We start from the raw sequence: 26,117 nt of genomic DNA, 5'->3' as shown, positions 1-26,117 counted from the left end.
AGGACTGCAAAGGAGTCAGAAAAGTAAGCAAGAAAAGAAGAACACAAGCAAACCCACACTGGAAACCAGGGTGCAGGGGCGCTGAAGTGCCCACGAAACCACCAACCCTTCAACAGAAAGGAAGGAAGAGAGCAAACAACAACAAGACGAACATTCCCCTTGGGAGGAAGTAAGAAAAGGCACTTGCAGAGGACAACTACTCGGAGGTAGGCGAGTGCCGAAGACCAAGAAGGGTCCTCACAGTAGGGGGCGGAACGACGAGTCTTGAAGGAATCTGCAGCTAGAATCGTCTCTACCAGATAAATTGTTACCGAAGGTAAGTAACTCTTACATCTGATAGAGACTATTTGCAGCAGATTCCTTAACGTAAAATAGATACCCTAGCCGTACCCAGGAGGAAGGAGGGTCTGCGAAAGGACCTCTCCAGTTCGGGTGAACATAAGATCCCAACAGGGGACGAGTCAGACGGACAGTGAAGATAGCCCAGTCCTCCCCAACAGGGGAAGAGTCACAGAGACAGGGGAAACAGCCCCTCCCAAGCAGAGGAGAACCTCAGCATCGCGGAAGAACACCGGCCCCACAGGAGATGTGTTATGAATACAAAAGAGGCAGCCCAGCCCTCACCAAACAGGAGAAAACAAGGGCAATACCCAAGGAGGCCAGTACCGCCCAAGCCTAGTCAATGTACCAGGGGACCTCCACCGGAAGTCCCAGAGGTACAGGTAACGCAGTGGAAGAAGAGCAACCCACAGACTAAGCCAAACCGGCCAGGCGGGCGCAGCTGGTCACTGACAAGCGCCACGAAACTGAACGCACAGACCACAGCGGTCCTCAACAAGGGGAAGACCAGAAAAAATCATGTACGACCAGCCGGCAGATAAGAGAATGAAGTAGAGCGAACAAAGTCGTCAACATAGGAAATTAACTCTTCTGGAACACCAGACAGAGGACCAGGCCGAACGGCAGACAAAGGGCAAAAACACTGCAGCACAACGCCATAGCTGGCCCAGAAACGGCACAAGCTGCATACAGCACCACCAGGAAGGGCGAGAAACCCACAAGGGGGAATCCACACCTGCCCAGCGGAAGATAGGGCTATACAATTGCTACAAGTACCCCATGTAGGGTAGGACACGTCCCGAGAAAGTATTGGAACCACTCTTAGGGAAGAAAATCCCGTATCAGAACAAAACTATAATCCTGCGGCAGAAACCACAGAAGGTTTAGAACCAGCAAAAAAGTAGATCCTTGCCAAAAAAGGGCCTGAATCAGCAGCCAACTGAAGAGAGGGGCCAACCAAGGGACCCCAAGGGCATAGCAAACCACACAAAGTATAAGCCACTCCAAAAAAAAAATACAGGTAGCAAGTGGGAAAACACCTCCCACCAAGTCGCGGAGGAGGAGGAGGAGGATCAGGAGGAGGAGGAGGAGGATCAGGATGAGGAGGAGGAGGATCAGGATGAGGAGGAGGAGGATCAGGATGAGGAGGGGGATTATCAGGATGAGGAGGAGGATTATCAGGATGAGGATGAGGAGGATCAGGAGGAGGGGGAGGATCAAGATGCTGAATGGCAGAGTCCGCATGAGTGTTAAACAGGAGGACCCCGTGAAAGGGTAGGTCAACCAGACGTTCCCTGATATTTTCAGGAAAAACAGCATCACGTAGGCAAGCATGGCGGCGGAGAGCCACAGAAGTGGCCATAGCACAGCAGAGATGCTCGGCAACATCCAAAGCCACACAAACATTAAACGCGGCCAACTCCCTACCATCCAATACATGGCCCCGCAGATCAGCACAGGCACCCTGTAGCCCTGGTCAACACACACAAAGTTTTAAGCGCCCGTAAGGCAGCACTGGACGAAGCGAAGACATTACGTCCCCATGAATCTAACCACCGGGCCTCCCGAGACGGAGTAAACACCACAGGCAAGCACGGAAAGGCATTCCGCAGAAGAGTGCCTTGAGTAGAAGGATGGAAGGAAAGGCAGACCGGGTCATGCGGAGCAGGCCGGTGGCGATGTAGGAACGTGTGAGGCACCGGATAGCCTGTGGCAGGGTTCACTCAAGCCCCCATAAGGGAATTATGGAGTGGTGCTTCGAAAGGAAGGAACAACTCCCGTCCACCAGAGCACTGGTGGAGAACTTCCCAAAGGTTGTCCGTAGGAAACGGAGTGACAGGTTCACCCATCCGCAGAATACAAGCAGCTGTGAAAATAGCTTGAACAAAGGCAACACTGGCCTCAGTAGGGCGTCGCGGAGGAGAAAGTAATTCCTCCGTGGGCGATGGATGGAGACTGAGCAGTCCATCCCCAAGTCCAGGGGGGAGCGGCCAGCCCCGGAATAGAGGATCCACAGAAGAATGGGAGACCTGAGGGGCCTCAGGGAAAAGTGGAGAGGCCGATGGAAAAGCCAGGCGCGAGCCACGAAAAGAAGGGTTCGAGGATTTAGGCCGTGGGGACGGCAAAGAGCCCTCCCTTGGAAGATGCCAGTGAAAAGGCAACAAACCGGCACCCAGTTTCCAGGGAAGAACATACCAACAGATGACTGACTTCTGGAGAAGAAGGGACCTCCGGAGACTAATCAAGAATCCGACGCTGACGCGGCTCCGTGGAGTCCGGCATAGGTGCTTGATTGCCGTCAACCGGCGCCGGAGTGGGCATTCGTGGCGCCGGGTCGACTTCTGCCACCACATGCTCTCAGGGAGAATGGGGCGGGGCGACGCTGGAACAGTGCCGAAAAGACGCCGGAACAGCGCCGGTTCGGCCTCAGCCGCCTGCTCAGAGGACCGAGGGGGACTCAGGGGCAAGCCCGGAGTCCTGATGATCTCCTGCGACGCCACAGGAGCCCGGTAGGGATTTGCAGGCAAGGCAGGTGTGAGAAGCTGGCCTGATATATGATGTTCACTAGTTCTAGTGATCACCTTGTATCAGTCTAAACAACCCTTATGATGATTGATTGTAAGTCAACCTTGTAGACCAGCTATCCTAGGGGTAGCGTGGACAAAGCAGTCTTAGGCTAAACTCTGTAAAGGCATGTGAAGCACGCTGTTTTACCATAGACACTCTCCTTGAATACCAAATGAAAGGACACCACACAGATATATTGAAAATATATATATTTATTTACTACAAGTATCCCCTATACTCTTTATGAGCACAGAAGCAATTGCGTTAAAACAAAACAGTGTTTAAATATACAAAAGTTGCACAATATGTATAGGCCCTGGTGGCCACTCAAATCATATACTAAAATAGTGGTTTAAGAACCACGTATCTGAAAAGGAAAAGGTCAAGGGCCTGGGAAACCACTGGGACTGCAAGGAGCTAACAGAAGTTAGTGACCAGGAGGCCCACGGAATGCGTGTGCAGTGCTGAAAGTTACACGCGAGGGCCTATTGATTTCAATGGGTGCGTAAAAGTCACAAAGTTACTGCAAAGGGAGTCTTCTGGATGGACGAGAACCTAACAACTTGAAACCTAGACACTAGAGATGTTACTCTACACAGGAGCACCGGAGTGCCAGCGTTACCTCACCCACAGGAAGCGGGTGCATAGGTGTGAAAGTGCGTCGGGTTTCGTCGTGCAGTTCAATGGAGCCTGAAGATGATGATGCTGCAGGCGGCCAGTCAAGAAGAGTTCCGGTGGATCCAAGGGTGGATCTGAAGAGGTGAAGACCTGAAAGCAGAGGGGACAATGTTCAAAGTCACTAGCCAGTGACCGGCGAGGAACCAGGCGATGTCGGGTGCCAACAGGTGAGGAGGTGTAGCTTGTCTCTGCAGCCACGTGGACACAAAGAGGTCGAGGACGTTCAGGAGTCGATCACGAGCTGTCCCACGCAGGCTCTAGCTGATGGTGGTGTCGGCGACTTGATTGAAGCAAACGGGCCTTGGCTAATGCAAGCCACGCAGGAGTCGAAGAAAGCTTATTACTCGGACCAGCAAGGTCAGAGGGGCTGCTCCTTTTTACAGGAGCGAGGGCCAGTCTGGAGCAACCAGACCAGCAGTGTGGATTGTAGATTTCGTCGCCAAGATGGCCACTAGCCAACGGACCAGAGACCGGGTGACGCGTCGAGTGGCAAAATGCAAAAAGGACCCACGCAGATCTCGTGGATGCAGGAGGGCTCACCTTCGGTGCAGATGCTGCTCGGTGGTGGGGCTTCTCAAACCTCAAAGCACAGCGTTGAGGATGCATCAGGTGCTGTGCAGTCAGCTTCTCGTGGATCTTCCAAGATGGCCGGTCCTACGTCTCTCGGTGCCTCCACTGGTCTCTTCTTTTCAGGGACTGTGGATCGGGGTCTGAGATGTCTGGGAATCCAGGTCGTCAGGCTCTGGGCTCGGGCTCCGGCGGGAGGCGGCAGCAAAGCAGACTTCGAGTTGCTGGATGGTGCCTGTGTTCACAGGGTGGTCACTCCTTGGCCACAAGGGAGATTCTCTTCAGTCTTCTGTGCAGAAGAATGTCGAAGTCCAGTTTTCTTCTTAGTCGCAAGTCGAGTTCAGGATGATCTGCAGTCTTAGGACACAGCTCCTACTCTTAAACCAAATCTAGGGGCCGGATCACCTGCTAGGTCCCTCCTCTGGTGGGACCAGGAAGGGGGGTGGTTACACCCACTTTCCTTTGTCCAGTTTCGCGCCAGGACTGGGGCTGGGAAGCTCCAGCTCCGGTTTGAACTGGCATATGCACAGGGACACCTTGTGTGCCCCAGGCATGTCTCAATCTATTCAGCCCTCCCAAACCCACTACACAAAATCCTGTCTGGGGTGGTGCAAGCAACTCCCCTGACAGGAAACCCTTTGTCCAGGCCTCCCAGGCTGGAAGGACTCCGAGCAGCAGGAGGTCAGATTCGTGTCTGTGGTGGCAGCATCCATTTTGTGATGCTGAGGCTTATGTTTAACTTTACCCGGGTTTCAGGTTAGGTACATGTCGTCTCCCTCTAGAAGGGTGGAATGCTACCCCCGTCGCCAGAATTGGCGAGGGGGTAGTATTCCAAGTCGTATGACACCTTACGACACGTTTTGATAAAGTCAAACCAAAGATAGCATTTAACCGCGAGGTTCATAATGCATTTAAGAGTATATGGTATGGCAATATCATGAAACAGCTAAAGGACGTTGTTCCGAAAGCTGCAGACAGGCTTAGCTCATGCCAGAGCACCATCTCACATGAAACCAAGCACTCTGCCTCCAGGATTGTCGATGCCTGCCATAGGAGTGACTTATAGGTTACCATGTGTCCCTATATGTTAGATATAGATATACTATACCCAAGTAAGATGTGGTTACACCAACTTACCCCAGCTGAGTAATCAGCCAGTTGTGTCAAATAGCTAGGCTAGGCCAGGGGTGGCACAATACATGCTGCAGCCCCTGGTAGGCCTGGGTTACACCTATGCCCTGGGTACCTAAAGTACACTGTTACAGGGGCCTATAAGGTGAATCAGTTCCAATTGGCAATGCATCTAGTGTCGTGTTTATATCTAGGACCCATATTCAATATTCCCGATTTATGCCCTTGTGAGTTTATAATCAATAATATCCCCGATAAAGGAATCGGATCCATATTCAGTAATAGCCCATGCAGTCCAAAGCACAGCACGGCTACTCCCACCGACTCCTAGAAAGCACAACGCGTTCTTTAAACAAGCCAAGCCTCCAGCAGCCCGGGAAAATCCCCCCTGCTTTTGTTTTGATTTGAACAAGAACTCCTATAGTCCAGAAAGAACTGTTAGTTCTTAGTGACGTCTTATGTCCAACCTTACGTCAAACCCGGCACCTTCCAGGTATAAAATACCAACAGTTTCCTTAAGCAAACACACGGTGGTTTGGAGCAGAGCGGCCATCTACTTACCCGAGAGCCCAGCTGATGCGAGAGCCCACGGAAGCCGCCCCTCCTGGTTGACGCACTGAGAGAGACGCTGTCTTTTTCTCCAGCCGAGAAAATCCAACTCCGGTGTTTCCAGCCTACTCTTGCGGGTGGCTGGGATATCGAGTCCTGAGGAAAGAGATACCAGACCTCCCACATTCTATTACCAAGGTACGGAGCTGACTAAACCCTTGAGAGAATTCTTGATGCAGATTCTTTGGCAAAACTATCTTAACCAACTTAACTTAAACTGCTACTTAGTCATCCCTTCCCATGTATTAGGCTTAGGTCAGGTACACCAGGGTAGGCTAAGTTAGAAGCACCAGTTGAGTACGTTAGTCAATGTATTTGTGTATACCGACCTGGTGAACGTTGCGCTATATAAATATTTTAACATATGTATATATTTTATCCATTTTAAAGTATCATATGGCTAAGAAACCATATCAATGCTTTTACAGTATTATTTCATAATACTACTTTTACAATACGCACTTTACTTTAAGTGTTGCAATTGTGGCAATTCATTTCTCTTGCATGAGGAAGAAGACTGCTCAATAAATAACACCTTTTATTGAAAACGCCCGTCTCTCTATTTCTCTGCATTCTGATGAAACTAAGTATGCACTGCTGACTGAGTGAAATAGCTGCCTATTGTTTTCACACGACTCTAAGAGATACACTCTTATTCTGAGGGAGCAAAGTTGTCATGTTTATGCGGTTGTCGGAACGAATATGCTACTTACCAGTATGCATCTGTTCTTGGCATGTAGGGCTGCTGACATTCATATCTGTGCATAGATCGCCGCCTAGTGTTGGGTCCGGATGATCGCACATTGTTGTCCTGGAAGAGTCTTCGAAGTATCACAAGATAGGTGGCTCCTCCCCTGGACTACAGTGCGCATTGGCATCGACTCCATCCTCAGATTGTTTTTAGCCATTGTGGCCAAGATGGAGTGAAACTTAGTGAATGATGACCATGCTAGAAGTATGTGTGAATGCCGCAGCTGCTACAGGCGCCGGGGAGGAGGGCGTGCAATATGAATGTCAGCAGCCCTACATGCCAAGAACAGATGCATACTGGTAAGTAGCATATTCGGTTCGAGGCATGTAGGCTGCTAAATTCATATCTGTGCATAGAATACATAGCAGTCTCTCCATTAACGGCGGCCGCCCGTGCCAGCTGCAGCACTTTGGAAAAGTGTTTTTAGAACAGCCTGCCCTACAGCTGCCTGCTGTTTGGAGTGCACATCAACACAGTAATGTTTTGTAAACGTGTGTGTGGTAGACCATGTGGCTGCTGTACATATGTCTTTCAAAGGAATATGTCCAAGGAAAGCCATGGAGGCCCCCAACTTTCGAGTGGAGTGGGCCCGTGGTGGAATAGGGAGAGTGCGCTTGGTTTTCAGATAGCAGATCTGAATACATTTAACGATCCACCTGGCTATACCAGCCTTGGAAATGGGGTTACCTTTGTGTTGTGGCGCAAAGGCAACAAAGAGTTGTTTAGTCTTCCTAAAATCTTTGGTCCTATCAATGTAATACATTACAGCCCTTTTGACGTCAAGTGTGTGGAGCATTCTCTCCGCCAGTGACTCTGGATTTTGGAAGAACACAGGTAGTTCTATAGTCTGGTTGATATGGAACTGAGATACTACCTTAAGAAGGAATTTAGGGTTAGTGCGAAGCACCACCCTGTTAGAATGAATTTGAATAAAAGGCTCTTGGATAGTTAGTGCCTGGAGTTCACTAACTCGTCGTAGCGACGTAATCGCTATAAGGAAAGCCACTTTCCATGTCAAGAATTGAAGCTCGCAGGAATGCAGTGGTTCAAAAGGGGGACCCATCAGCCTGGTGAGGACCACATTGAGGTTCCACTCCGGAGCTGGTGGTGTCCGCGGAGGAATGACTCGTTTGAGTCCTTCCAGAAAGGCTTTGATGGCAGGCACCCTGAAAAGTGAGAGGTGCTGTCTGTTTGAGGTAAGCAGCCATTGCGGATAAATGTATGCGAATGGAAGCGTAGGCCAGATTACATTTGTACAAATGTAAGAGATAACAAATGATGTTCTGAATAGATGCATCCAGCGGGCTAATGTTGTGGCCTGCACAATAAATGACAAACCGCTTCCACTTTGCCGCATAGCATGCTCTGGTGGTGGGCTTCCTTGCCTCCCGGATGATGTCTACACAGTCAGGAGGTAAGTTGAGGTAGCTAAACTAAGATCTCAGGAGCCAGATCGCCAGGTTGAGCTGTTGCGGATCTGGATGCTGAATGTCGTCATGGCTCTGCGCCTAAAGCCTGGGTGTGAGGCGCAGCCTTTGATGCGGTACCACAGACAGTTCCAGGAACGTGGTGTACCATGGTTGGCGAGCCCACGTTGGAGCAACCAGGATGAGAGTCATCGAGTGCTGCTTCAGCTTGCGTGCCACCAGCGGTATTAGAGGTGCTGGGGGAAAAGCGTACGCAAATTTGCCTGACCAGTTCATCCATATCGCATTGCCTTGCGACTGTGGGTGTGGAAACCTGGCGGCAAAGCTTCAGCATTTTGCGTTCTCCTTTGGGGCGAACAGGTCTATCTCTGGATGACCCCACCTTTGGAAGTACGGGTAGAGTACCGATGGATGTATCTCCCACTCGTGCATTTGGTGGCTGTACCTGCTGAGCAGGTCCGCCATCTGATTGTCTTTGCCTGGGAGGCGTTCTGCCATGAGGAAGATGTTTCTCTGAATGGCCCACTTCCACATGCTCTGAGCCAGATGAGAGAGCTGTGGAGAGTGTGTTCCTCCATGCTTCTGAATGTAGTACATGGCCGTCATGTTGTCCGTCCGGATCAACACGACCTTGTTGCACAGATGTACTTTGAAGGCTTTTAGTGCCATGAAGATCACCATCAGTTCCAGAACATTGATGTGCATCTTCCTTTGCTGTGGTGTCCATAGTCCCTGCACAGTGTAGTGGAGTACATGAGCTCCCCATCCCTGGAGAGATGTGTCCGTTGTCAGAATAATCCGTGGCACAGGCTCCTGGAACGGTCGGCCCCTGCAAATGCTTTGTGGATTCCACCAATGCAGAGAGTTGTATGCACGACCACTCACCAACACTAGGTCCTTCAACTGTCCGTGAGCCTGAGTCCACTGACGTGCTAAGCACTCCTGAAGCGGACGCATATGTAGTCTCGCGTGCGGGACTATGGAGATGCAGGAGGCCATCATGCCCATCAACTGCATGAACACTCGTGCTGGAAGCGAGTGTTGAGGCTTGAATTTTTGTATCAGTGATTGAATGCTGCTGATCCTCACTGAATTTGGCTGTGCTGTGGCTGCCAGAGTGTTCATCGTCGCACCCAGATACTGCCGTATGTGGGCGGGTTGCAGGTGGGACTTTGGGTAATTCAGTGAGAATCCCAGATCGTGAAGGTGGATGGTGTGGGCGGCACACTGCTGGGCCGACTTGGCCTGGATGAGCCAGTCGTCCAGATAAGGGTAGACATGAATGTTATGTCTCCTTAGGTGCGCCGCCACCGTCGCCAGGCACTTCGTAAACACCCTGGGTGCCGTGGTGACCCCGAAAGGCAAAACCTCGAACTGGCAATGTTGGTTTTGGATGGTGAACCGGAGGTATTTTTTGTGTGACGGGTGTAGCGCAATATATGAAAATGCGCACCCTTTAGATCTAAAGTTGCGAGAAAATCCCCCTGAATGAGTAACAGGAGTACTTGCTGCAGGGTCAGCATGTGAAAGTGCTCCGATAGAATGTACTGATTGAGGGGTCTGAGGTCCAGCATGGGTCTGAGGGACCCGTCCTTTTTTGGTATCAAGAAGTACAGTGAGTAAACTCCTATGCCTCTTTCTTCTACAGGCACGAGCTCGATTGCCCCTTTTTGCAGCATGACGATGACCTCCTGCTGCAATAAGTGCAAGTGCTCGTTGGACATAGGACGGTGTCTTGGAGGCATGTTGGGTGGAGTGGATGTTAACTCCAGACAATAACCGTACTGTATGAGCTGTGTGACCCACCAGTCTGTGGTGATGGATTTCCAGACTGACAGGAACTGTTGAAGTCTCCCCCCGACCGGTGTTGCGTTGTCGGAGGGCAGTGACAAGGCATCACTGTTTATTGGTGGCAGAGGATCTGGAGTTGTTGTTTCCACGACCCCTGCCTTTGGCGCCGTTTCCACGATATCCACCTCGACTTTGCTTGGTGTATGTGGACGGCGTGCTGCCTTTATAGTACTGCGTGGTTTGGGAGAGCTGCCCTCTGGAAACCCCTCTAGTGCTTGAGCGACGAAAAGAACCACCCCTGAATTGCTGGGACTGCAAGGCCCCCATGGACTTAGCAGTTTCAGTGTCTTTCTTTAACTTTTCCAAGGTGGTGTCCACCTCTGGGCGAAACAGATGATCAGGGTTTACTGTCCGATTAAGAATGGTGGTTTGTACCTCCGGCTTAAATTCTGAGATTCTAAGCCAGGCATGTCGTCTCAGCATGATGCTAGTGTTGACAGCTCTGGCCGCGGTGTCAGCCGCGTCCAGTGCACATTTAATAGAAGCATTGGATATTAGCTTCCCCTCTTGGATAAGCATCTCAGCTGCCTCCTTGTATTCGTCTGGCAGATGCTGCAACAGGGTCTCCAGTGTGTCAGTGTGCCCCGTCATACCTCGCTAGAAGTGCTTGTGTATTTGAAATGCGCCAGATATTGGCCGCTTGAGCTGCCACCCTTTTCCCTGATGCCTCAAACACCTTTGATTCTTTATCTGGGGGAGGAGAATCACCCGTTGCTTGAGAATTAGCCCCCTTCCGGGCATTTGAAACAACAAGAGAGTCCAAAGGTAACTGTTCTTGATGTACGTAGGGTCAGAAGGCGCTGGCTTCTACTTCTTCTCAATCCTAGGGTTTATCACCCTGGCTCTGGTAGGCTCTTTAAAGATCTCCCCAGCATGTTTTAAGACACCCTTTAACATAGGCAGAGTCTTCACAGTTTTTTCTGAGACGGAAAAGGTGTCATAAAGAAAGTCCACATCAATAGGGTCAGCATGGAGCTGGACGTCATGATTTTTAGCCGCCCGTTCAATGAGGGCATTAAACGCCGCTGAATCCTCAGTAGGTGACGTTTTTACAGTATAGAGTAGAGTGTCAGGGGCAGAGTGAGGATCACCTGGTTCAGCACCCGCTGCCCAGGGTTCATTGGTATCTTCAGGGTCTGTGTAGACAGGATAGCTGTACTCATCCTCATCATCACCTTCCCCAGTGTCCACGTCAGAGTAAGTGGGCGAGACATCATGGCCATGTGGAGAAAGGGGTTCCACAAGAACAGGAGTGTAAGTGGACTCCTCCTTTTTCTTCAAAGGAATTTTGTAGGACTCCATTGGCTGTTCCGGGGCAATTTTCCGTTTATGGAGGGAAAGTCTGCCCGTTTCGGCATCGATAAAGTGTTCTTGTTGATCTTCCAACGAAGATTGTCGATGCTTCATGGTTGGGACCACTGTTGTCGACTTCGGCACCGAGGGCACCTTCTCGGGCACGCCGGCGCCCATCCTAGGGGTAAAAGCCTTCGGCGCCACTTTCGGCGGCAACGTGAAGTGAATTGGCGTCGACGCCTTGTGAGGTTTCTCGACAGGCTTCGAAGGTGGAGTTCCTTTCGGGCCGACAGTCGAGGCCCTCTCCTTGATGCGCTTGAGGGAGTCCGCCACCTGCTTGGAGAAAGCGGCGGACGGCCGCGCCGAGTCGCGTCGACGGGGTCCTTCGAGGCACCACTAGATGTGGACTTGTGGGTTGCGCCGCTCTTGGCCTTGTCATGTTGACGCGGAGTCTCGAGAACCTTCGGATCACCGAGTCCTTTGTTGGTGTCGACCGCCTTCGGCGCCGATTTACTCGGCTCGATCACCTTGACCTTTGTCTTCGGCGTGGCAGACTTCGTCTCGACGCCCTTGACCTGTGTCTTCGGATCAACAACACCCTTCTGCTTCGTCGGTGCCGACGGCTCCGAGGCCTTCGATCCGACCAAAGTAATGCGCACCTTCGGTTTCGAGGGGGGCACCAGTGCTTTCGCTTGCGTTGAGACCGTTTGTTTCACTTTTGATTTTGCAGGGTGCGGCTCAATAGTAATGTCCGTAGCCGAGCCCGAAGGCTGGGCCGTAGAACCCATCGTAAGATCTTGGGTAAGGCCTAGTGGCGATCCCTCGACCTGAGCCTTTTGGAGTGTTACGGCCCCAATGTCAGTTTGAGTTAGCTCTTCGCTCGAGCGATATTCCATGGCCCTAAAGGCCCCGTAGTCTTCTCCTACCTCGTCGACGACTTCTTAGGCTTCGAACATTTTGGCGTCCGCGTCGTAAATATAGTCGACCTCCGACGTGGGATTCGACAGGTTTTCACCAACTTCCCGGTCAGCTCCCTCATCATCCTCGGCATCGAAGATGTCCGCAGGCGCCGGTGCAGTCTGCTGGGCCTCCTGGCGCGCAGCGCGTCGATGCTTAAGCGTCTTCTTGGATCTGAAACGGGAACAAGCCATGCAACTGGCTTCATCATGATCCGGCGACAGACACTTGTTGCACACCGGGTGGACGTCAATGTGGGGATACTTTGAGTTGCACATGGGACATCTCTTGAACAGACTCCGGTCCATGAGGATAAGTCGATAGGGTCTGTGGCGTCGACTGGGCCTTCCGCGTCGAAAGCACGCGGTTCTCTGGAATCCGGCTCGGAACCGAGCTGGAAGAATCAGGCACCGAACGCAAGACTATACCGACGAAGAAAACTAAAGACCTTTTGGTCTTAAGAAAGTTTTTATCGATTCCGACTAGAGTGAACCAATATACATCCGAACCCAATGGCGGAAAAAAACAATCTGAGGATGGAGTCGATGCCCATGCGCACTGTAGTCCAGGGGAGGAGCCACCTATCTCGTGATACTTCGAAGACTCTTCTAGGACAACAATGTGCGATCATCCGGACCCAACACTAGGCGGCGATCTATGCACAGATATTAATTCAGCAGCCCACATGCCTCGAACACTGAATCCCTTCTTGTCTGAGCCAGGGAAGTTCATCCCTCCCTATTCATTCAAGGAAGTTTCCAGTGACCTCTGAGCTAGCTGGCGCAAACCTAAATTAAGTTTAACATAGTCAGTAGAGACCTAGATAACCTCAGTCATACGTCTACACTGCTGTTTATGTTATTCCAATGCACAGAGCATATTGGGAAAATAGGAACTACACTAGAGTGCATTGGTATTAATTTAGAGAGAGAACAGCAGGCTGTGGGTCTGATTAGCAGGCCCACAGCCACATTAAGTCAAACCAGTGAAGCAAAAAGCAAAAATTTGGGGTGACCATAGGATAGAAGACCCTACTCTCCTACAGCAGGGACGCCAGGCGCCGAAGAGGGGAGCCCAGAAGCACCACACCTCAATGACACCACCCTCCTACGACCTGAAGCCGAAACCTTCAGCGCTCGAGCCGCAGTCAACCTCCGCAGAGGTCTCAGGAGGTGGAGGAAGTCAAGTCAAGTCATAAAATTTATATAGCGCACTACATACCCAGAGGGTTTCAAGGCGCTTAGGAAGGGGGGAGGGTTATTTGTCAAAAATCCACGTTTTAAGCTGTTTTCTGAACGCTAGATGATTCTGGGTGAGGCGAAGGTAAGCGGGGAGTGAGTTCCATGTTCTGGCAGCCAGGTATGAAAAGGATCTGCCTCCCATGGTGGTCTTGTTGATGCGAGGTACAGTGGCGAGGGCTTGGCTGGAAGATCGAAGTTGGCGGGAGGGGGTGTAGAAGGACAGTCGAGAGTTGAGGCAATCTGGTCCGATGTCGTAGAGTGATTTGTGTGCGTGGGTGAGCAGACGGAAAGTGATCCTCTTATTGACGGGTAGCCAGTGGAGGTCTTTAAGGTGACCAGAGATGTGTTCGTTGCGTGGGATGTCTAATATGAGCCTGGCTGAGGCGTTTTGGATTCGTTGTAGTTTCTTCTGGAGTTTAGCGGTGGTACCTGCGTAGAGGGTGTTTCCGTAGTCCAGTCGGCTCGTGACCAGGGCATGGGTGACTGTTTTCCTTGTTTCGGTGGGGATCCAGCGAAATGTTTTTCTGAGCATGCGAAGAATGATGAAGCAGGAAGAGGATACGGCGCTGACTTGTCTGTTCATAGAGAGTGAAGAATCCAGGATGACGCCAAGGTTCCGTGCGTGGTCTGTCGGGATGGGTGCATTTCCGAGGGCTTCCGGCCACCAGGAGTCGTCCCATGCAGAGGGAGATTTACCTAAGATGAGGACTTCTGTTTTGTCTGAGTTTAGTTTTAGACGGCTTTGTTTCATCCATTCGGCAACTTCTTTCATTCCTTCGTGTAGGTTAGTTTTGGCGGTGCTGGGGTCATTGGGGAGAGAAAGGATTAGTTGAGTGTCATCCGCGTAAGAGATGATGTTGAGGTTGTGTTGGCGGGCGATGGCCGCGAGGGGGCTCATGTATACGTTGAAGAGGGTGGGGCTGAGTGAGGATCCTTGTGGTACGCCGCAGATGTTTTCAGAGGCCTCGGACTTGAATGGTGGGAGGCGGACTCTTTGGGTTCTTCCGGTGAGGAACGAGGTGATCCATTCCAGTGCCTTTCCTTGGATTCCGATGTTTCTGAGGCGTTGTAAGAGGGTGCTGTGGCAGACTGTGTCGAAGGCTGCAGAGAGGTCGAGGAGGATGAGGGCGACTGTCTCCATTGTCCAGTAGAGTACGAATGTCGTCTGTTGCTGCGATGAGGGCGGTCTCAGTGCTGTGTTTGGCTCGGAAGCCAGATTGTGAGGGGTCGAGTGATTTGTTGGCTTCGAGGAAGGCGGCGAGCTGGTTGTTGACGGCTTTCTCGATGACTTTGGCCGGGAATGGAAGAAGCGAGATGGGGCGGTAGTTTTTGAGTTCGGTGGGGTCTGCTGTTGGTTTTTTCAGAAGGGCGGTGAGTTCAGCGTGTTTCCAGTCTTCTGGGAAGGTAGCGGAGTTGAAGGAGCAGTTGATGACGTCTCGGAGGTGCGGAGCTATGACGGAGTCTGCTTTGTTAAAGATGTGGTGAGGGCATGGGTCTGTGGGGGATCCAGAGTGGATGGAATTCATCAGGCGGATGGTGTCCTCAGTGGAGATTGGGTTCCAGGCGTTAAGGGTGTTAACGAGGGGAAGATGGTCAGCTGATGGTAGGGTGGGTTGGCTTCCGGGTTGGTTGTCAAAGCTGTTGTGGATGTCAGCAATCTTGTTGTGGAAAAAAAGAGGCTAGGGAGTCGCAGAGGGTTTGAGAGGGGGTGATGTCGTTGGAGTTGGCCGAGGGGTTGGAAAATTCCTTGACGATGTTGAAAAGTTCCTTGCTGTTGTGGGCGTTGTTGTCAAGTCGATCCTTGAATGCTGTTTTCTTGGCTTTACGGATCAGTTGGTGGTGAGTACGGATGGCGCTTTTGAAGGTGTCCTTGGTGTTGGTGGATGGGTCTTTTTTCCAGGCCTTTTCGAGGGAGCGGCACAGTTTCTTGGAATTCTTGAGGTCGTCGTTGAACCATGAGGCCTTCTTGATGCCAGGTTTGTGTTGACGTTTTTTCAGTGGTGCTAAGGTGTTGGCGGTGTTGGATAGCCAGAGGGTGAGGTTGGAGGCGGCTTCGTTGGCGTTAGAAGAGAGGGCTGGGGAGGTTTGAAGGAGCGATGTGGAGATCTGCTCCATGGTGATTTTGTTCCAGTTTCTTTGTAGAGTTGGTTGGAGGTGGATGATGGGTTTCGGCTTGTTGTAGGTGAAGTGAACGCAGCTGTGGTCAGTCCAGAGGAGATCCGTAGTGTGGCTGAAGGAGACATGGTTGCTGGAGGTGAAGATGGGGTCGAGTGTGTGACCTGCGATGTGGGTGGGGGAAGTGACTAGTTGTTTAAGTCCGAGATTGGCGAGGTTGTCCAAGAGGGTGGCGGTGTTGCGGTCGTTGATCTTTTCAAGGTGGAAGTTGAGGTCTCCCAGAAGGATGTATTCTTTGGAGGGGAGCGCGTGTGGGGTGATGAAGTCCGTGATGTCTTCACTGAATTTTGCGCGGGGTCCTGGTGGTCTGTAGAGGAGAGTGTCCCGGAGTGTGGTTTTGGGGTCGATGTGGATCTGGAAGTGAAGGTGTTCGGAATTAGCGAGGTTGGTGTCAGAGCTGGTTGAGATGCGGATTGATTTCTTATGGACGATAGCGATTCCTCCTCCTGTATGGTCTGTGCGGTCCTTGCGTGTGATTTTATAGTCATCAGGGATAGCGATGGCGATGTCAGGGGCGGAGGAAGCGTTCATCCATGTTTCCGTTAGGAAGGCGACGTCTGGAGAGATGGTGTCTAGTAGGTTCCATAGGTCAATGGCGTGCCTGTGCACCGAGCGGGTGTTGAGAAGGATGCATTCTAGGTGGTTGGGGTTGGTAATCTGTGTTGTGGTCGTAGCGGAGATGTTGTCGGTGCCGCTGAATTTGCAGGAGAGGCAGGAGAACGGTCCATGGGTGCGTCCAGGAGCGGCTTGGACGCAGTTGGGGGCGCGACCGGGGTTAAGGGCTAGGAGGGTGGCGGCATCGTAGGTAGTGCGGGGGGGCTGGGCAGCGTGAGGGGCAGGGGGTCTGGCGCTGGGCGCGGTCCAGGCGCGGACGGGCGTAGACGGGCTTACCTTTGGCGCACCTTCGGCGCGGATTGGGCGCGGTCGCTGCGCGTGAACGCTGCGCGCGGGAACAACTGTCATATATGGATGGTGGAGGGGGAGGGGCGAGGGCGTCTCAGCTGGGAGGCGGGTCGTGCACACGAGGACGACAACAAACACCCAAAATGGAGGCGGGGGGAGGGGCAGAGCGAGCGGAGCGCAAACAAAATGGGAAAGTAATACAATGAGGGCTAGAGCGCTAATACCATAAAGCGCTAGACAGAGCACACAGCAGGCTATAAACGCGAGTAGCTAGCAAAGCGAGTGATCAGCAGAGCAGCGCTATGTAAATGGTGATATAGAGCGCTATTTCTACAGAGCAATAAGCAAAGCACAGAATATGCAGGCTATAGGCAAAAGTAGCTTTCCAAAACGAGTAATCAACACAGCAGCGCTACGATACCAAGCTTCAGGCAGGGACCCAGGGAGCGACCACTCAGTCTGTGAAGGATGAGTGAGTCACAGCTTCTGCAGGACGGGGAAGCGCTGATAAAGTTTGTGGGAGGGCGTCTCAGCTGGGAGGCGGGTCGTGCACACGAGGACGACAACAAACACCCAAAATGGAGGCGGGGGGAGGGGCAGAGCGAGCGGAGGCGGTCATTTGGGCCCCAAGTAGCCTCTGCGCCGGGAAACGGCGGGTAGGAAGGTGACAGGCGGGGGCGCATGTCCCAGGGGGAGCCGGCACCCACAGAGGAAGGAGGACAGGGCCTCAGACAAACTGAAGGACCTACCAGCCGGTGAGCCACGCCCGTGGCGAGAGACTATGTCGCAGACGAAACCGGCGGCTCCTCACCTACGAGGTAGGGGATGGACGCTGCGATGACACCGACATGGACAAGCACGCCAACAGCAACTTCATCCGGCGCTCCCGCCGTTATTTAGGCTTAAGGTGCTGGCAGGTGTCGCAGGCCTCAGAGTCGTGGTGCTCACCTAGGCACCACATGCAAATCGGGTGATGGTCCGTTGCCGACATGGGACGTGCACAGGAGGTACATGCCCTGAAGCCCGAAGGCATTCGCACACTGTCCCACTAACGCCAAAGCGTGAAAAAGAAGAGAAGGCCTGAAAACAGGCCAAGACAATCCAGATCTGCGTTGCACGAGGAAGAGAGAATAAAACTGACGTAGGCGCGCCGGGGTGGGACTTATCGCGGGTGACGTCAGGGTGGAGTCACGTGGTGCGTGCAGAGATGCCGTGGCATAAAGTTTTCTGGATCCAGTCTCATGCCTGGGGATAATTCTATGTTAAGGAATCTGTGGCTAGTAGTCAATCAGATAACTGCTTTAATATACAGCAGCAAATCACAATCCTGCAAGGAAGAATGAAAAACATTGTCAGCACATAGGCGGCATTGCAGAAACAGTGTAGAAAGCTGAAAAGCTAACCCACAGAAACACTCAGAATAAACTGCCACTGTGCCTAAAAGGCATGACCCCTAGCTTCCCATCATGCCTCAGGGGTGACCGTTAGGTCACTTGTTCTTTGCGGAGAACCGCAGACCATTTTACAAATAGATGATATGTATCTTGTTCACTTTTCGGGGAGGTGGGTGGGTTGCTTATGACTTTGATGAGGATACCCCTGGTAGAGAACTACGATTACAGTTAAGTAACTTATCCTTTTCATCCAGGGGATCCTCATCAATAGTCATAAGCACATGAATCGAATAGCAAGCCCATTCCCTCATCCTGCGGGCAAGTGACCAGGGTACAGACCAAGATACATAGTAACCATAAGGTATATATAGACTCCAAAAAGGTTAGCATTGGAACAAATTCCTCAAGGAGGCCTGGCCTACTTGGGTATCCGCCCTGGAATGAGAATCCAGACAGTAATGCCTGGTAAACGTGTGGACCGATTTCCAAGTTGCAGCCTCGCAAATCTCGGCCATCGGTACATTGTGTAAGTATGCAACCGTAGCAGCCTTGCTCCTGGTAGAGTGAGCTTTAGGGGAGGCTAACAGAGGCTTGTTCGCTATTTGGTAGGCCAACTTTATACAAGACACTATCCATCTTGAAATGGATCTTTTAGAAGCTGGAAAGCCTGTTCTAACAGCCATAGTTTACAAACAACTGATCAGCCTTTCTAATGGCTTTTGTTCCCTCCAAATAGAATTTGAAAACCCTCTAGAGGTCTAGCGCATGAAGAGACTTTCAGCTGGTGTAGGAGAATTGGGAAAGAAAGAGGATTGAGAAATTGTCTGATTTTCATGGAAATCAGACAATTAATGAGCAGGAAGGAAGGATGAGGTTGCATATTCTCCCTATTGTGGTGGAAAGCCGTATACGGTTCCTCAGAACAGAGTGCTTGTATTTCACACACTCTGCGTGCTGAGGTAATCGCCACTAGAAAGGCTACTTTCCATGCAAGGTGTTGTAATGTGGCCTTATGAATGGGTTCAAATGGGGGTCCCATCAATTTGGACAAGACTAGATTCAACTCCCAAGGAGGAGAAGGAGGTCCAACATAAAGAGAAACCTTCTTCAACCCCTGTAGGAAGTCCTTGACCACCTGAAGTTGAAAGAAAGAATGCTGGTTCGGTGATTTACGATATGCCGTGATGGCTGCCAAATGAACCTTTATGGAGGAATACTTCAAACCAGATTTGGCCAAGTAGAGCAGATACAGTAAGATTACCTCTCCTTGCCCGTTAATTGGACTCAAACTATTAAGAATACACCACAAGTAAAACCTTTTCCATTTAAGAGAGTATGAGGTCCTTGTGGATGGTCTCTGGCTCCCTAAAAATGTCCATGTGGTCCTGAGGGAGGTTCAAATGTCCGTACTGCATGACTTCAGGAGCCTTGCTGCCAAGCTGAGCGAGGGAAGGCTGGGTGCAGAATCTTCCCTCCGATTTTTGTGAGAAGGTCCAGCCTGCACGGGAGTCTCCGATGCGGGCGAACCGAGAGCTGCAACGGGTCCGGATACCACCATTGGCGAGGCCAGTCCAGTGCTATGAGGATCATCGTCATTCTGGATCGGATAAGCTTGGCCACAACCTTCGGAATGAGAGGGAGGGGTGGAAAGGCGTATGCAAACGTCCCTTATCAGTCTATCAAAAGAGCATTCCCCCCGTTCCGGGTAGGTAAAACCTGGAGGCAAAGGTGTGGCATTTTCTGTTTTGATCGTCTGCAAACAGGTTGATGAAAGGATGACCCCATTGATGAAAGTGCATTTTTCATTAAATGTTACACTGGCATCAGCGTGTGCTGGGACGTTTGATACGAACCTTCCCAAACTTCAGTAAAGCCATCCTGGAGCTGAGGAGTTTGTGTTGAAAACTCCCAGCTCATGCACTCAAAATGGTTTCACTGCACTTGCAATGTCTGTGAATGGAACAGACACTAAGGGCATATTGCTCATGCAGCTATGCCCTCACGTGGGAATGGGGCATCCTTCCTTTAGGGCTGTAAGGCCTTCTAGAGGTGTGACTTACCCATGCCACAGGCTGTGTTGGGGGCATGGCACACAGGGATGTGTGTCATGTTGACTCTTCAGTTTGATCTACAACAAAATACAGTCTGCAATTGTGTTTTGGTGAGGGGTTTCTGAGCGTTGCACAATACATGCTGCAGCCCTCTGAGCATTTCTCTGGTCACAAGGTCTTTGGTACCAGGGGTACCTTTAACAAGGGACTTACATGTGGCCTAGAGTTGTGCTAGTTGTGGGTACAAGGTACAGTTTTGGGAAAGAACGCTGGGGCCTAGTTAGCAGGATTTCAGCACACACTCAGTCAAGTTGGTATCTGGTAAAATGTTCGGGGGTAAACGTGCTAAAAGGGGCACTTACCTACAATAGCCTAGGCGGAGTGCATTCTCCCCTTAGATAATATGTGCCTTACCTGGGTTTTTTTTCTGAACTAGTTCTAAGCTGGTCTCCTGCAATAAGTCTTTAGCCATTAATTAGGGGAGGATGTAACAGTAAAATGAGCATTTGTCTGCAATATTAAGTAGAAGGATTCCTTCAGAAAATCCATCCTGACAAGTCAATTATAGAAGTAAGCATATATAGACAGGCCATCTCTTCTGAGCTGCCAATGCAGACAGGCAACCTGTGAATGTTGCATTAACATCTTTTAAGCCAACTGATATAAAATTATTTTGATACCTCAATAAATAGAAAGAAACAGCAGGTACATCTATCAATGTCAAAGATTCCTCCCATCATTAATGGTCTAATGTCTTGAAGGATTCTAATAGGGTTAGTTAGTGAAGTAGTGTGGCTCACTGGTTAGAGGCGGCAGACCCGAGAGCAGAGGACGGCCCGGGACCAGGGTTCGATTCCCGGCGCGGCAGGTTTCTGGACCAGGGTCAGCGGACTCGATAATTCTCTCGCCTCGGTGCCCACTCTGATCAGCGTTCACACTCGGCAACTCTGGGCATTAGCTTGCCTCATCTTCACTAACGGCCCCACCAGACCGCCGGGGATGCCTGGTCTCACCCTGGAGATGCCCATTAAGGGACCATCTCTCAGGGAAGCCAGGAAGGGTTTCGCAGCGGTCGAAGCGCCTTGGGACCATCCGGGTAAGTAGTGCGCTATATAAATGCCTATAAATTACATACATTACATTACATTACAGGGTTTCAGTATCCATGGCCATTAGGTTCAGATGTCGGACATCAATTATTAGTCTCAGAAGTACAAAGAGTAATTGTTTCTTAATATTTCCTGAATGACTACTACAAAGATTTCTCCTTTAGCCAGCCATTCGAGCACCTCTTTCAGCAACAGAATTAAAGTTGTATTGGCTTACATCGTGGTGGTATGATTCTTTGATTCCTTGGGACACCGCAACCCCCATCTGTTTAAGACATGCTTTTTGTCAAATGCATTTAATTTTGTCACAATCGGAGGAAAAGAAAAGCACATTCCCAATACTTCCATTCATCTCTTAACAAGGAGCTAAAATGAATACTTTAATTACAACTCAACACCTTTTTAATAGAATATATTTATAGCCAAAATCCTAGGGTACTACAAAAATGTTGATATACTGAGGACTTAGAAAACACATGGAGTCTGTTATAAATAACATGTGCAACATAAAGACAATGACTGCTAAGTACAAATTCTCCGAAGTTAAACAGTGCAATATATAATTTGTGTTTTAAAAAAAAAAAACTCATAACAAAGCTACCAGTGAAGGGGCTATCACATTCCCACAATGTATTACCTGGAGGATCCATAAAATCAAAGTGCACCAAATCATCTATACCAAGCTTCTTCAATTGTAGAACTACAGATCCCAAGTTAGACCTCAAAATCTCAGGGTAAGTATTATCCTGAAAGACAAATTAAAAATGTTTACTGTTAATCCCAACAGCTTTTTAAAATCATTTTCCACCTGCAGGTCATTTTATTTCAAATATATGCCTCTGTTTAAAAAAAAAAAAAAAAAAAAAAAAAATCCTTCCTTAGGGACTTTAGTACTCCTAGTCCACAATCCCATTATTTGGTATTTTCTCCAAACTGGGACAGGACAAATGCCCACTGCGTAAATTAGGTATGTCACAAAAAAGCTTAAGTATTGAAAAATCGCACACTCAAAGTAAGTCAAATCAACAAGTGACTTTATAGCAGATGTACGCAACTAAATAACTGCACAACCCCTTGCTGTTGCATAATGTGCAATTCCTCCTTCAGAACGAAAAGAAAGGAAGTAGAAGCTTCATATGTCAGGTCAGCATGGAAGCACTAGCCAGTAAATATGAAACCTTGCTTACGAAGGATGAAAAATGAGGGCACCTCACGTTCTTTTGAGAAATTTTCACTGGAAGGAAAACCTCAATTTACAGAAAGACGACGCGATCCATTGCAAAAAAGAAACGTCATTAGAAAAAACATTTAGATGGTTAAGATCCATGAAAAGTGGGAGGTTCAGTTCCAGATCTGAAATTGCTTTTTTCACATCTGGGGAAGTGACCAAGTCTTTCTTGGAAGGTCAAGGTCAAAACCTGTGACTATGTTGTACCTGTAGACCTTAAATTTTAACTTCGAAGAACTCTATCTAGTATGTGGTTGTACCAGACTTACTTAATTCGTATGATACTACTAGTCACACTCTCAAGGGCAATAATCATGATCTGTTAGAAAAGCTCGGTTGTTATGGAGATCGGAGATTTAGAAACAGAATCTCTTAAAAACTTGGATTTCAACTGATCCAAGATGCAATAAAGTTTCAGACAGCACCAACATCGCAGGCCTAAGATTATTTGCAAATGTTTAAGGCAGAGTTCCTAAAAAGCTTCTCTCTAGCTAAGAAAGTCTTCCACACAACTGAATCCAAACAAGTCACTATGGTGCCTCTCTTTAAGTCTTGCGTTAAAATCTGGTGCCATAAAAGGACTGCTGCTCTTACATTCCTTAAACTGTTCACTCACCTAGAATCACGTAAAGAACAAGTTACTTACCTTCAGTAACAATGTATCTGTAAGACATACGTTAGTTATAGTTTGCTTACCTTAGAATTACCCCCAGGCTGCGTCAGGCTGGATCCGGAGAATTTTTTTTCTGTAGCAGTACCCATGCATGTCGGTAGGTGGCGTCGCTCGACTCCACGTACGTCGATGTTATGTTACCAGGATGACGTTGCGGTGTCTTCCTAACGCCACCCCTGCTCGCTGTCAGTTTAGACAACTCTCCACGCCAGAAACGCAGAGCCATGCAAGACACTGACCCCTGGTGCACAAAACTAGGGCCCTGGAAGGAATTCCCTATCCCTAGAAGTCAGTTTGCAGATGGGAGAGGATGGGTGGGGCGATAAGGAATCTTTAACTAACGTATGTCTTTTACAGATACATCACTACCAAAGGTAAGTAACTTGTTCATCTGAAAGAGACCATTAGTTATAGATTCCTTACCTTAGAATAGATAACCCAGCAATGCCAACCCTGGAGGTGGGTCTGCGAGCTAAGTTCACACCACAAAGTCCTGGAGAACGGCCAAAAAAAGCTGTGTCTTTGGACTTGGCTATTCAGGCACTAATGTTTTGTGAGCGTGTGCAAGGATGCCCACACGGCTGCATGGCAGATGTCAATCAACAGAACGCCAAGTCCCAAAGCAGTAGAGGCTGCCGTTGCCCTGGTAGAATGGGCCCGCAGTCCTACTGGAGGTTTCTTTTTCGCCAAAGAATAGAAGATTTTGATGCATAGGACAACCCATCGAGAGACGGTATGTTTGTGCATGGACGACCTTTCCTGGTGCCCACATAACAGACGAAGAGTTGATCCTCCACCCAGAAATCTTTAGTGCGGTCAAGGTAGAAGGACAGCACACATTTTGGGCCCAGACGGTGGAGTCACTCCTCATCTTTGGAAGGGTGCGGAAGCGGGAAGAAGGTGAGCAATGTGATGGTCTGACCTATGTGGAAATGGGTAACCACTTTGGGCAGAAAAGAGGGCATAGTGTGAAGGGCCACTTTGTCCGGATGAACTGCAAGAAAAGGAGGCTTGGGGGAAAGAGCCTGAAGCTCACTCACCCTGCGAGCAGATGTGATAGAAAGCAGGAAAGCGGTCTTCAAGGTAAGAAGACAAAATGACAATTATGTAATGTCTAGAAAGGGAGCACACATAAATAAAGTAAGAACCAGATTCTAGTCCCACTGGGTCATTCGAAAGGAGAGGGAGTCTAGAGATGAGTATTGCCCTTTAGAAATCTATTTACAATCGGAGACTTGAAAAGGAAGGTGCAGAAAGGCAGAGCTGGCCAAAAGGTAGCATGCAAGAGTGCCGCGAGAAGAGCCCTGCTGGGCCAAAGATGGAATGAAGGAGAACTTTTGCTGTGCACCATGCCACAAATTTGTTCCATCTACATGCATATAACGTTTTAGCAGACGGATGCCTGGCTGCCAAGATAACATTACAGACTTCGGGAGGAAGGACGAAAGCTGTCAACTGTCACCATTCAATCTCCACGCACGGAGAGTGAGGCTGGACAGGTTCGGGTGGAGGACCATCCCCTGCTGCAGCGACAGAAGATCCTCCCATGAGGCAGTTGGATCGAAGGATCGATGGCAATGCTCAAGACCAGACTCATCGTGCCCAGTCCGGAGCGACAAGAATGACTTGGGCCCGGTCACGCGTGATCTTCAGCACTCTGATGAAGTGGTACAGGTGGAAAGGCATACAGGAGGCCGCAATTCCACTTGTGATGAAAAGCACCACAGATAGCAGTTCTGCATGATGGACTTTCCAAAGCAGTACAAAAGGGGGTGGTGATGGACGGAGCATCTGAATAAATCAAACACTCACACCCAGTCAAAAGATCTGGGTTTAATCCATCACCGTTCTTTAGCCCACTGCCACCCCAGTTCAGACATGGCTATATGCAAATCAGTCTGACCCTGTGCCTCATGGGAACAGTCCAGCCCGAACTGCCAAGCCATGTCTTCCCTGGACCGGAAACAAGCTTCCGAGGACCGGTTACTGGCATTCCAGCCGTCTTCAGCCCCGCTTGCTTGAATCCAGTGGCAAAGTGAGCAAGGGACTCACGTCTGAGCATACCCTGCCACACTTATGACGGCCAAAAGCGGTACAAAAGGGGGTGGTGATGGACGGAGCATCTGAATCAATCAAACACTCACACCCAGTCAAAAGATATGCAAATTAGTCTGACCCTGTGCCTCATGGGAACAGTCCAGCCCGAACTGCCAAGCCATGTCCGCCCTGGTGTTCAGGGAACCTGCCAGGTGTTGAACCACCAGGGAAACACCCTGATGTTCCAGCCAGGTGTTGAACCACCAGGGAAACACCCTGATGTTCCAGCCATGTCCAAAGGAGAGGAGCCTCTTGACATAGGGTTCATGACCCCACACCGCAACCGTTTGTTGCAGTACCACATGGCGGTGGTGTAGTCTGAACACCTGCACTACTCTTCCTTTGACAGAAGGAATGCCTTTAGTGCAAGACGGATCGCCCGGAGCTCCAAAAAGGTTTATGTGGAGACCGGACTGCCCAGGAGACCAGAGAAGCCTGATCTCCATCTCTCCCAGGTGGCCGCCCGATCCCAGAGGGACGCATCCGTCACTACTGTGATTTCTGGTTGGGGAAGGGAGAGGGATCTGCTGCTGACCCAATCCAAGTTTGTGAGACACCACTACAATTCACTGCAGTTCCCTCCGAGATCTGGTTGACAATGAAAAGATTCCCCTGATGCTCCGCCCAATGGAACTTCAGGTCCCACTGCAGAGCCTGAATATGCCACCTGGAATGATTCCGCCAGCAGGAAGCAGGAGGCCATGAGACCAAGCAGCCCCAGGGTCACTCGCACCGAAATCCGGGATAGAGGCTGAAACATCGGTATCATAGCTCGAATATCCCAGACTCGCTGCTTGGGAGGAAAAGCCCGAAACTGCACTGTATTCAGAACTGCTCTGATAAGGTGCTTCTTAGAGGGAATCTGGTGTGACTTCGGCATGTTATGTTATGTTATTTGTAGAGCGCTAACTGATACCCGAAGGTGTCCTGGCGCTGGGAGAAGGCCTACTATAGTCAGCTAAAGACCGGGTGATATACAGTTAAATTGTAAACAGCCAAGTTTTTAGTGCTTTTCTAAAAAGGAGGAGGTTGGGATTGTTTCTTATATTCAGTGGTAGTGAGTTCAAAGATTTTG

At 50.0% G+C, this 26,117-nt stretch overlaps 1 protein-coding gene across 1 annotated transcript in view; it reads right to left on the bottom strand.

Annotated features, from left to right (window-relative positions):
* The window catches only part of DHX15 (DEAH-box helicase 15), a 257,979-nt gene that overhangs the window by 87,150 nt on the left and 144,712 nt on the right, over positions 1 to 26,117 (bottom strand). The window contains exon 9 of the mRNA XM_086964023.1: positions 21,682 to 21,790. Coding sequence (XP_086820149.1) covers positions 21,682 to 21,790 — 109 coding nt within the window. The remainder of the gene's footprint in view (positions 1 to 21,681; positions 21,791 to 26,117) is intronic.

This window comes from Lissotriton vulgaris, chromosome 3_2 (assembly GCF_964263255.1).
Source record: "Lissotriton vulgaris chromosome 3_2, aLisVul1.2, whole genome shotgun sequence".
NCBI lineage: Eukaryota > Metazoa > Chordata > Amphibia > Caudata > Salamandridae > Lissotriton > Lissotriton vulgaris.
Note: the sequence above shows the minus strand (reverse complement) of the source record. Positions and strands in the feature narration are given on the sequence as shown.